At 45.7% G+C, this 13,107-nt stretch overlaps 1 protein-coding gene and 1 pseudogene across 2 annotated transcripts in view; one reads left to right on the top strand and one right to left on the bottom strand.

Annotated features, from left to right (window-relative positions):
- Positions 1–13,107, top strand: part of SLC1A7 (solute carrier family 1 (glutamate transporter), member 7) — an 86,765-nt gene that overhangs the window by 56,549 nt on the left and 17,109 nt on the right. For both annotated transcript variants that reach the window (XM_006839783.1, XM_006839784.1), the window contains exon 3: positions 1,900–2,115. In XM_006839783.1, coding sequence (XP_006839846.1) covers positions 1,900–2,115 — 216 coding nt within the window. The remainder of the gene's footprint in view (positions 1–1,899; positions 2,116–13,107) is intronic.
- Positions 12,146–13,107, bottom strand: part of LOC102839525 — a 3,289-nt pseudogene continuing 2,327 nt past the window's right edge.

Below are 13,107 nucleotides of genomic sequence, written 5' to 3'. Positions count from 1 at the left end.
GTTAGAAGTCCAGTGATTATCCTACAGTGCCACCCTATTTCTAAATCCTAATCCTCCAGAAATGAACTCAAATGCTACCTCCTCCAGGAAGCCCTTCCTGACTCTTTCCGCTAGCAGTGACCCCTCCCTATGTCTACCTTGTCCAGGGTTTTCTTGATGTCCGTTATGTCCAAAGTGTCCATATCTGTCTCCCTCCCCAGGCCCTCCAGACCCAGGACTTCTGAGGTCAGGGACAAGTTCTGATGTCTTTCTGTGGACACAGCGCATGGCTCTAGACAGCGTGCTCTGAAGATTTGAGTAATGACAGGGATCAAGGCTACAGGCTTGGCGTTGGGGCCTGAGTTCTGGACTGGATGGTCACTAGTCAGATTGCCCCCGCCCCTGCCCTTCGAGGTCATGCTTTGCTTTCCCAGTGACAGAGATGGTAGGACCAGACTATGGGGAACTCCTCTGTGGCCCTGGTCTGGGTAATCTGTCTCGTGGATAGTGACGGCAGGGTATACCACTCCGCAGCTGTGCAATCCCATTATGAGCCCTCTGGACTTCTGGCTGACGCCCATCATTAACATATGGCTTCTGGTAGATGAGGGCTTCATCCATTCACTCCTTCATTCTGAAAAGTGGTACCAAGAGGTGCTCTGAGCCAGCTCTATGAACACATCATTGACTCCGACGCAGGTCCAGTTGTGGAGACACTTCAGTAAACATTTGGTAACTCAGCGAGATGTGCGTGGGGCAGAAAGAAACACAAGTCCATGGGAGCCAAGGAAGGCTTCCTGGAGGAAGGGATCTTTCAGCTGGGTCTTAATGGAAGAGTACATTTCTGCTGTATTGAAAAGGGCCAGCTGGTCCTCTAGCTCAAGGATAAAAGGGGTGGGTGTGCAGGAAAGGATTATCCACTCTTGTTTACATGATTAAAGCCAGACAAATACTTCCGTTATCTGAGAGAATAAAAGTGCTTTGGGGGAAAACGCTTTTGGCAGCAAAGCAAAGCACAAGCATTTCCTTAATTAATCTTTCACCTACAGCCACAGCGGAGTGACCCTGAGATTTCAAGGGAGTGGGAGGGAAGAGGGAAGCCCAGGTCTGGGTGGCCAGGGGTGGAGAGGAACCTAGAGGAGAGAGATTCACAACCACCCTCAACATAAACTCCTATGAAGGAGAGTCAGGGCCCAGGCACTAACCCAAAAAGGCCACAGGGCGATACCTCTCAGAAAAAATCTAACCTTGATCTCATTTCATACATGGGAATTCTGAGACCCAAGGATGCAGGAGTGACTTGCTTGCCCAAAGTCACATAATCAGTTGGCAGAGCTAGGGCTAGGTTCCAAGCTGTCAATTCCCAACCCAGTGCTCTCACTCATTCACTTACTCAGCTAGCTTTGCCTGAGTCCCTGCTCCACGTCAGCGCATACTGGGCTCTGGGGACCCACAGGCACGTCAAGCCTCTCTCACCCCTCACATGCTCTCAGTCTGATGAGAGAGACAGACAGGCAAACAGACAGTGGCAAGCAGGGTCATGACAGAGGCGGCCAGGAATGGGGAAGAGGCTCATAGTCCAAACAAGACTTCACTAAAGCTGTGACTCTGAGTGTGGTCTTGTCTAGTGAGGAGTTAGGCAAGTGAAGAAAGGCTGATAGAGGGCACCAGACAGAGGACACAGAACATGCAAAAGCCAATGGGTATGACGGCTGCTGATCTTGTAAGATGGGGAGGGTGAGGGAGAGCCGAGGAGGAAGATGCTGAAGGAGCTACAAGGACTGATGATTGGAAGACCAGGGTTTCTGTGCATGTGGTGCTGGGAGGGTGGTGGGCACAGCTGGGAGGAAGTGTATGACAGAGTGGGCTGCTACTAGGGTCTCCCACACCCAAGACCCTAATCTACATCCACTCTCCCAGCTTGGTGTCTGGCCTCGCCTCCCTGGATCCCAAGACCTCCAGCCGCCTGGGCATCCTCACCGTAGCCTACTACCTGTGGACCACCTTCATGGCGGTCATCGTGGGCATCGTCATGGTCACCACCATCCACCCTGGCGGGGTGGCCCAGAAGGAAATGACGGCGCAGAGTGGAAAGCCCATCATGAGCTCAGCCGACGCCCTGCTTGACCTCATCCGGTAACCCGTGACTTCAGTACCCAGGGATTCGGATGTGGTTTAGAGGGAAGGGATAGGGGTGGTCAGAGTGCTTACTGAGCACTCACTCTGCTGTCTCTCATCCTGCGTGGTCTGTCCACCCGGCTGGGAGGGGCTGCCCCTCTCTGGGTGCACAGCACAGCACTCTGCTGGCATAGAGTGTGCAACAGGGAGAATCTGCTGACTGACCAGTGCCCTGATCTCTCCCAGACCACACCCAACTTCTTTGGTAGAAGGACAACAGTTATTATTCCACCACCACCCGCCCCACCATTGTTTTATTGGCCCATTTTTACATGAAAGGTCCTTAGGTGGTACAAATAGCTTGCATTCAAGGATTAACCCAAAATTTTGAGGTTTGAAGCCATCCATCAGCACCATGAAGAAACGCCAGACAATCTGTTTCTGTAAGGACTTTTTTTAAAAAACCAAAGCCCCATCGCCATCAAGTTGATTCTGACTCATGAATCAACCCCAGGAGTAATCTGTAAAGAATACAGCCAAGAAAACAACCCAACGGAGCAGTTCTGCTTTGTAGCACACGGAGTTGCCATGAGTTAGAATCGACTGATGGGAGCAGCTTTGTTTTTTTCTGTTTAAGGGTTTATTTTCAGTTTAGGTTTTTTTTTTCTTTAGGACATAAGGCAATAAGATTCAAAGAGGTGAAGTGACTTATGGAGAGTTATTCAGCAAGTAAGAAGTGGAGCCAGGATTCAGGTCCACGTGAGGCCTAAGGTGCCACTTACCCTGTTCATTCTCCCCTCCTTACAGCCTGTCCTCATCAGACAGCCTGCTCAAAACTCACCACATTTCACCCAAATTCAGTCTTCACTATGGCCCCCACACAGAGAGGTCTCTGGTCTCTTTGGCCCACTTCCCCTCCTCTTTTGTTTTTCTCTAGCCACACTGACCTCCAGATGCTGGGGGGCTAGTCCTCCTTGTTGCCTCCACCTAGATGGCCTTCCTGCAGAGCCATGGGGCCCCTTCCCCTGCTCACTCTCTGCCAGTGTCCCCTCTTGAGAGAGGCCTCTCAGTCTCAGTCACTCTTCCCTTATCTTGCTTCACTCTCTTTATTGCCTTTGTTGTTGTTGTGAGTTGCCATCACGGAAACCCATGTGTGTGAGTAGAGCTGCTGGAGAGGATTTTCAAGACTGTGATCTTTCAGAAACAATTGGCAAGTCTGTCTTCACAGGTGCCTCCTGGTGGGTTCAAACCACCATCTTTCAACTAGCAACTGAGTGCATGACTCTTTGCACAACCCAGGGACTTTTTCATAGCCTCTCCTGCTAGCATCCAACATTATCTGCGTGTGCTCTTCTTGGGAGCCCTGGTGGCGCAAAAGAGTGGCGGCTCAAACCCACCTCAGGAGAAAGATGAAGCAGTCCGCTTTCGTAATGATTTACAGCCTCAAAAGTCTATGAAGTTGTTCACTCTGTCCTGTAGGGTTGCTTGGAGTCCAGGTGTGGCGCTACTGGATAAGCACCAGATTGCTAACCACAAGGCCAGCAGTTCAAACCTCACAGCTACTCCTTGAAAACTCTACATGTGGGGTCGCTATGAGTCGGAACTGATTAGAAAGTACTTACCAGTACCACATAGGGTTGCTATGAGTCAGAATTTACTGAAGAGTGGAGGGTGGGTGTAGTTCTTAATTTCTTTTTCTGTTTTCCCCACTGACATATGTTCTTTGAGGGTCAGATTTTTTAAAAATTTAACATGTTTCCTGTGGTAGCCCCAGAGCTTGGCACCAAGTAGGTATCCCTTTGATGTTTGCTGAATACACACATAGGAGGGGGGTCCTCAGAGTTGATGGCTGAAACCCCTGGAGGGGAGGGAAGTGTGCAGGGCAAATATGCAGAGGACAGGGATAAGCCCTAGTGCATAACCACAGGAGGGGCCTGAGGAGCTGAGAGATGGGGGTGGGTGGGGGCGGGGCGTAGACTGAGCACAGACCCTGAAACCTACGAAACAGGCATTTCAAGAAGCCTCCTTTCTAAGATCTATTATTTCTAAGATTTGGTGACTATGATTCATCATTTCTTGGATTCTATGATTCAAAACAGCTTTCGCTGGTGATGGAAGAAGCCCCCACCCTCACTGTCCCCGCCTCCCCCTTGCTCAGGACCAGACACACGTGTCAGAGTCAAATGTTCCAGAGCATTTCCTGCTCTCACTTGCTTTCCTCGTGGTGAAAACTGATCCTCTCGTTTGAGACGTTTCCTCCATTGCTTTCAACCCTGAGGCACGTTGTTTTCAAAACTGGATGGTTAGGGATCACTTTTCGTTTCTTGGTCAAAGAGTGGGGCTGCAGGGAGAGATCCCATGTTTCCTGGGACAGGGAACCTAGGAGAATTGAGGTCTTGTCTCAGCTTTGCCAACAAGTCACTGTGGGACCCTTGGCAGGCCAGTTTCCCTCTCTGGGCCTGTTTCCCAATGGTCTTCAAGATGCCTTCTAGCTCTGACATTCTGAGGTCATGAGAAGAAGCTTCTGGAGCTGGTGGGTTCTGGGGAATGAGGTTGAAAGGATGGAGGTGGAATCCTGCCTTGAAGGCCTTCATGGTGTGCTGTGTGGATCAGTGAGTTTGGGAAGGATGGATTGGAGCAGCTGGAGTACATAGGATGATGGAGGCCTGGGGAGGCCTGGGAGGGTGCAGTGAATCCACAGTCCACCCAGTCCGCCTTTATTTATTAAGTGCCTGCTCGCCCTGGGGAGGAGGAGCTGGAGGAGAAAATACAAGTCCCTTCACAGAATGATTGTCACTTTAGGGCAGACTGAGGAGAAGAGTGGCTGGACCCGGTCTAGCTCTGAGGTGCTAAGAGATGGTGCTGAATGAAGACACTGGCAATAAGGTGTCAGGGGTCTCATCACTGTTACTCTGCCCAAGCAGGTGCCTAATGAGTGCTTATACCTGAAAGAAAATATGTCTGACCATGGCTGGGAACTGGGGCGATGTGACAAACAATCAGAAAGGTGTCGGGGGGTCAATGGAACAGAGAGTAAGGCTTCACAGCACACCTCAGGGCTAGGAAGACATGCTTCCATCTCAGAGATGATTCCAGATGAACACCACAAGCCACGTCCCTGGACTACCCTCCAAGACAGGAATTCATTTCCCAGGGCTCCCAGTGATGTCTGCTCACAATGCGGCCTCTCAGGGAAAAAACCCAAGAGAGCATTGATCAGAGTTGCCCCTTCTTTTTCTATCCAGACTTATTAAATACCAGAGAGATTAAGTCATGACTTGACTTTATTTAAAGTTCACAGCTACCCTCTCAGGGATTGGATGAAGCTCCCAGGAACTGCTTAGAAAGGAATCATTCCCACTTTTGGAGGCTGGGTCAGGAACAGGGATTAGGGTTGAATTTGGGACTGCCACAATAGGACCTTACAAATACATGAGGGAAGGAGCTGAGAGGTGTCCGACACTGGCCCTGCCCAGAGAGATGGACAGAGGGTCCGTGGGCATACCTGTTCATTTTTCCCCATCATAGTATGCAATTTCCTGTCACTGAACCAAGAGAAAGAGCCCTAGTGGTGCCTTGGTTAAACACACAACTACTAACCAAAACTCTAGTGGTTTAGGCCCACCAGCCCAGCCACTGTGCAGGAGACAGAAAAGGCAATCTGTGTGGGTGAAGATTTGCAGCCTTAGAAACCCTGTGGGGCAGTTCTATCTGCCCTGTAGAGTCACTATGAATCATAATCAACTCACCACCAATGAGTTTGGTTTGGGGCTTGGAGACCACCAGAAGCACAAGCCTAAAGGGGCAAACAGCAAGGCTTCTCATGAGTGTTCAGAACCAAAAGAATATGTATGTTTTTCTATGTGATAATCAAAAGTATTTTCAAATAAGCTCATTGATGCATATGTATTAGTTGAGAATTGCTTTGGGTTGTTAAAAAGTCAGTTGCCATCAAATGGATCCCAACTTATGGTGACTTCATGTGGGTCAGAGTAGAAAGAACTGTGCCCCACATGGATTTCAGTGGCTGATTTTTTAGAAATAAGTTGTCAGGCCATTCTTCCAAGGTACCTGCAAGTAGACACAAACGTCCAATTTTTCACTTAGCAGTTAAGTGTGTTAACTGTTTGCACTACTCTTTTGGCTGTTGGTTAAGAGAAATAAAAAATAGTAGAGGCTAAAAATGAGCACAGGACATGAACAGACACTCCACCTAGGAGGAGATCTAGGCAGCCAACAAACATATGAAGAAATGTTCATGATCACTAGGCATTAGAGAGATGCAAATCAAAACAATGAGATATCATCTCACACCAGCAATAATAGCAAAGATAAAAAAAGGAGAGGACAATAAATGTTGGTGAGGATGCGGAGAGACTGGGATGCTTCTGCATTGCTGGTGGGATTGCAAAATGGTCCAACCACTCTGGAAAGCAATATGGTGCTTCCTCAGAAGGTTGGAAATAGAAATACCTTATGATCCGGCAATTTCTCTACTTGGCATTTACCTACAAGAAATATGAGCCAAATCATGAGTAGCTATATGCACACCAGTGTTCATAGCAGCACTATTTGCAATAGCAAAAAGATGGAGACAGCCTAAGTACCCATCAACTGAAGAATGGATAAACAAACTGTGCGACATACCATACAATGGAATATCATGCTACCTTGAAGAATAACAAGGAAGCTGCCAGCCACCACATAACATGAATGAACATTGAGGACATTATGCTGAGTGAAAGTAGTCAGTCACAAAAGGAGAAATACTGTATAGGACCGATATTGTAAAAGACTACGAAAAAAAACCCATACTAAAAAGGAAGAAAAATCATTTGCTGATTTCTGGGATGTGGGGGGTATCGGAAGGGGAGGGAGGGGAAAGTGGAGCACAGGGTAAGGAATAGACACAGGATTGCTTGGGTGCTGGGAAGGGCACAATACAAAAGAAGGGGGAGGGGAATGGAAGAACAAGGTGGATGGGAGAACAGTTAGGCAGGTTTGTATGGGCTAAGTGAGACGGAGGTAAATAATGACGTATGCACAATCTTGGAACAATAGGGCTCTGGCATACAGGGATTGAGGCATGGCTTGAATGGGTAAAAGAGGAGAAATAATGTTAATATACTTGGCTGTCTTTTGAATGTTGGTTCCCCTTGCATACCTGCCGGGGTCTGGCCTCGACAAGGGGGTGAGTACACAAAGGTGGGGTGTCTGGCGACGATAGAGAGAGAGGGAGAGAGAGAGAGAGAGAGAGAGAAACAGATGCAAAGAAGACAGAAAACAGACACAAAGAAGACAGACACACGGGTTTGATGCAAGCTGCCAGACAGACTGCTCGGTGGCAGACATCGCACCTAGAACTAACTCTAGGTGGGATGTCTGGAGAGGCGAGAGAGAAAAGAAATACTCGGAGACCAGAGTGGATGCAAAACCGGCAGACAGACTCTCCATGGCCCTGCGAGCAGTAATGCATGAGGGCTTCAGTCTGCGTCCATCTTTTATATCAGGGAGGGACTTTACACAAAGGAAGGAGGGGATTATTAAGACATGGTACAGAAGTGAAATGCGATTAATCATTCAAAACAGGACACAATGATTTATAGGAACAAATATCTAAAACATACATCACAAATTGTCTTGATAATCTAACATCCTTAATTTCCCAGATATTCAAACAAATTTATATAGTACTTTTCAGGTTCGAATCCCAGGGCAGCAGCTCAAGGTTTCTCAAGGCTAATTAACATACCTATAGCACCTAATCTTCAATGGGTAAAGGTGAAAAGGATTTCAAAAGGTCTGAAGAAAGTTAAGCTGTTTCAGATACTTGGCTTAAGCTTTCAGGAGGAAGGAGAACATATAGGTCAAACTGATTAAACCCAGGGCGGTCTGAGGGAGTTGCCACCATTGTCCTTTTCCCAGAATCTAAACTGATTAAACCCAGGGTGGTCTGAGGGAGTTGCCACCATTGTCCTTTAATCCAATATTCCCAGAATTTACCACTCCACCTCAAGTGAATACCCCGGGCAGTTCCTCTCCAGAACCTCCCTGCTTAATCCCAGTAAACCTGTCCTTGTTCCTCCTCTGAGGAAGTTTTACTGTCTCGGTTCTAGGGCAAAATTCGGTTTTATTAATGTACATGGATAATCAAGAGCTCATGTTCTAAGTTAATATAAAACATAACTGAATAATCAAATAAGGAGCAGTTCTGACACTCTTAAAGTTTTATGAGGCCTGTAAGCCTTTTGGTCCCCAACACATACCATTGTAAAATAGACACTTGAGGGGGAAAGAAAGAAATAGCCAGATACATCAGCATAGAAAGCTTGTAAGTCTATCTTCAGCCTATAATTTACTGGAATACCTAAAATGGGCCTAGAAGTTGCTCGGTGAAGGAGGCTTCCTGTGAAGTCTCTGCATTGCATAAGACCATAGGTGGAACCCTGATCCCCATCCAGAATCTTCTGAGGTGGGAAACTTTCACTTGAAAGGACAAACAGGCCAGCCTAGAGCAGCTAGAAGAACAGAAGATATTTCTTGAAAGAAAGACCAGCAGGGAAAATAAAAAACAATAATGGCAGTCCGACTGACCACTACAAGAAAAAGCAAGTTGCTCGCCCAGGAGCCATCAAGGCAAGTGGGCAGGTCCCTTCAGGGCAAATCCCCTTCCAAGACTAAGACTCAAGGGGAATACATGAGCAGGCATGTGGTCTGACTGATGACCATGTTGGTCACCAGTAAGGAGAAGTGGGGGAAAAACAGCAATGAAGTTGTGAGTTAAGTCTGACTGCATTCAATAGACTCCAGTGAACCTGGGTGGAGACCTGGTTTGCCAGACGTTTGGCAAGACCTGGGGACTCCTGGGCCCAGAGACAGTGACATAGCCACAGAGGACTAGAGTGGAGAGTAAAGCGTCCAGCTGATAAGAAGTGAGGGGTGATGCACAAGAACACCCACACTTGCTGATAATACCCATTTGACCTGGCTTCAATGGATGGATGATCAGACCTCGATTAGAAGAAAGAAGAGGAAATAAAAAGTAATCTGATATAATTTAATGAACTTGACCTATACCTATGGATGCAGTAGCTCAAAAGAGGGAACAAATCTTTACAGTGAGGATCATTCCCACCCCTTCAGTATACAAGGTAGACAGTGATGGGCAACTTAGACATTGGCTACCCAAAATGGGGAGGCTACAAAGTCAAGAAGTGATTGACTTACATGCTTTTAAGAGGGGCACTAGTTCCAGAGGGTGCAGGCTGAAGGTAGATTCTTTCACTGAGTGGTATCCAATCTATCTGGATGACGCTGATGAAAGGAGATGGGGATAAGACTCTTGTGGTACAATAGTGAATAATTGCTGTCAGGACTGACTGTGAGGGTTGGCAATGTAAAGGTAGATGTTTTGTAGCAAAAAGAGGGGAGTGGTTGACTTTGCAGTCCAGGAGCGGAGGTCCCTGGAACCATCAAGGGAGAAGAGTCAAGTGCGGAACCCTACCCAGAGAAGCAGTGACACCAGAGATGGAGGCAGAGACGATGATGTGAAGAGATAGAGCAGCTGGGGACTCTAGACTCAGGGATGGAGAGAGGCTGTGTACTGATGACTAAGGGGCAGGCTTGCAGGGTGTACCCTTTGGTTGTTTGATGATGCATGGAGGGAATTGTAATCATGGCAATGAAATGATATACGATAGCATGAATGTAAAACTAACGTTCTCCCATGTAAGCTACCACATAATTCACAATAAAAAACTTAAAAAAAAAAAAAAATAGTAGAGGCTAAGGTAAGACCAGACATTCCTCAGAAACCCTCTACTGGGTGACTAAGAGTGGGAACTGACTCGATGGCATTTAACAGCAACAACAAAGGTAAGATAAATGTCTACGTTTTCTCCAAATAAGCAACCTTGAAGTGGGTAGCTTACGATCATCAAGAGCCCATGTTTGCTCAACCTTGTGTTCTACTCTGCTTAGAGTTTGGCTTTCATTATCAGTGTTTCATTACCTCATGGTCCAAGAGGGTTTCTCAAGCACTACTATATCGACATTCAAAGGGGAAAGAAGAAAGAGGAAAAAATGAAAAGGTCTGGCTAAAAATGCACATCTTTAAGAGTTTTCTAGGAACCTCCACCCAGTGACTTGCAATGACATCTCATTGGCCACCCCAGTGGTAAGAGAGGCTGGGAAATGGGATTTGATGGCATTTGGTCCTCATAGTATCACAGGAAGGAAGGGAGAAAGGAAACTGGGGAAAAAACAGAGTATCCCTGCCACAACATACATTTTACATTATTCTAATTGTAAAGCAAGGAGCTCTGGTAGCGTAGTGGTTACGAATCGGGCTGCGAATCTTAAGGACAGCGGTTCGAAACTACCAGCCGCTCCGCGGGAGAAAGATGAGGCTTTCTACTCCAGTAAAGATTTACACCCTCGAAAACCCTGTACAGGGTCGCTATGGGTCGGAACCGACTCGATGGCACTTAACAACAACAACAACAATAATTGTAAAGCATGTTGCAAAGAAATGTACATACTAGGTATCAGTTTCATTCAATTTCTTATGCACTTTACAATGTTCTCAATTTCCACTCAGACAAAAGCAGCCATCTCTCTAAGTTTTACTGGAAAGCAACCTTGTAAGTCACTTGAACCTTCTGATGCTTGTATCTAGGAGAGATTTTCAAACTATTTAATAGTCAGCGCAGAATGAGCATCCTCCATTCCGGCCATAGATGCCCAAGGTGAGTGGGTAAACCATGGTACTCACCAGGGACTAGCTCTGCCTTCTGTGTTCACTTGAGATCAGAAATATACTTATAACTCATTGGAAGAAAAAACTCAAATGAGCTTCTGAGGACCCAGTCCCTGACCTCTGTTTCTTCTCTCCATTGTAACAAAGCTGAATTTAGTAGAAAATTATGATTGAATCCCAACAGAGCCATGACCACTCTTTGACAATTTTCTACCTTGCTAGCTCATTAGGCCTTCTCCATCTTGTTATAGATATACACAGAACCTAAATGTTGTTATTAAGTGCTACTGAGTCGGTTCCAACTACCTTGCAGTTCAAATATAACTTGCAGTCTAGCACTTATCCTACAGTGCCACACAAGGAGTCCAGAAATAACATGAAATAATCATTGTTGGTGCTCTGGAATAAAGACCTGGACCACTAGCTAGGTCAGTTTGAACCACAAGATCCGTGGTTCAAATTTACCAGCCGCTCCTTGGAAACCCTATACATTTCATGAGGGAGGAGTAAAAAGTTTGTGGAAAAATTCCATTATCTCCTCATTCCATCATTCCATGAATTTTTAGAAGCACTTTTGTACCACACTATAATTAACTCTAAACCATGACCTCAAATAAAAAATAACAAATGGTTTTGGTTATCCCAACTATTGCCATGAATAAAACGGTCTTTTCTCAGGATGCTTGCAGCGTTACTTGCCATTGTAAAACATCTCAGAGTCAGAAGAGACTTCAGAAGTTTCAGTATAATTCCCTCATTTTACAAATGAAAGAAAAATCATAACTGCAACAGAATTTTCTAACACATCAATCTAGAGGCCGTAACAATAACCATTTTAACTTCTTGAAAGTGAATTACTCAAAATTTAGATGTGGCAGAAAAGCTACAGTGATTTACTTTTCATGCCACTATTATTTTAAATGACCTACTGTACTGGTGTGGTACTATAGGATTATCGTTCAAATTCATCAGCCATTCCTAGAAGAAAATATACCAGGTTTACTATGACAACTTAAACGGTTCTGTCCTCTTGGCTCTTTACTGATTAGTACATCAGTAGAACAACATCTACTGTCAAATATTGATGACAGGGTTTTAGGTAAGATAAAGTTGTTGTTGTTAGCCACTGGTAAATTGGTCCCCAACGCACGGTGACCCTATGCACAACAGAGCAAAATGCAACCCAATCCTGCATCATCCCATGATTGGTTGTGAATTAAACCATTGTGATCCATAGGGCTTTCCATAACTCATTTTCAGAAGTAGATTGCCAGACCTTTCTTTCTAGTCTTAATCTGGAGGTTCCTGTTCAGCGACACACGAGCCTCCTCTGGCAGATGGGTGGTTCCTGTGCACGAGGTGCAGGGGCCGGGAATTAAACCCAAGTCTAGCATGGAATGCAAGCATCTGACCACTGAGCCTGCATATTAGTAGCAATGAAAAAAATTATAGTTTCTGCTGTTGGATATAAAGTTAAGAAATATGTATCCTCATATCCACACATATGACTCTATCTGTGTGTAAGTGATCTAGAAAGATGATCAAGAGTGAGTGGGAAGCACAGATAGATGCAGTCGAGGAAGCAGCAGAAGTATGAGGAATGCAGCCTGTCCCAGGATGTGCAAGCAGATGCACAACAATCATTGTTAGCATCTCTGATCACTTCTTAGAATAGGTTCCTAGATGGGGAGTATTAAGGCAAAGACATAACTGCTTCTAAGATTCTCATTATGAATTATTAATTCCTTTACAGAAAGTTTGCTGTCTGAAACCTGTATGTGAAGGTGCCCATCTCACCAAACTTCCCCCACCATTGTGTTGTTGATGTTGTTAAGTGCTGATGAGTTGGTTCCACTTCATAGTGACCTGTATAGTGTTTCCAAGGAGCAGCTGCTGAGTTTGAACCACTGTCCTTGCAGTTCAACTCAAGCTTGCGGTCCAGGGCTTATCCTACAGCCCCACACCAGGATTCCATTGTGTATATCATCACTTTAAAAAATGCTTTGCCAATTCAATGGTATTTGAAATGAACAAATCATTGATTTTGCAGAATTCTATCATGTGATCTCTACAATCATTTCTATCACCAAGGCTATATTTTCCAACTACTGATCCTTCCTCTTTGTTCCCAACCTTTGCATTCCAATCACCAGTAATTATCAATACATCTTGCTTGCATGTTTGATCACTTTCAGATTGAAGAAGCTGGTAGAGTTCTTCTATTTCATCCTCACTGGCTTTAGTGGCTGGTG

Source organism: Chrysochloris asiatica, unplaced genomic scaffold, assembly GCF_000296735.1.
Source record: "Chrysochloris asiatica unplaced genomic scaffold, ChrAsi1.0 scaffold00026, whole genome shotgun sequence".
Taxonomy (NCBI): Eukaryota; Metazoa; Chordata; class Mammalia; order Afrosoricida; family Chrysochloridae; genus Chrysochloris; species Chrysochloris asiatica.
Note: the sequence above shows the minus strand (reverse complement) of the source record. Positions and strands in the feature narration are given on the sequence as shown.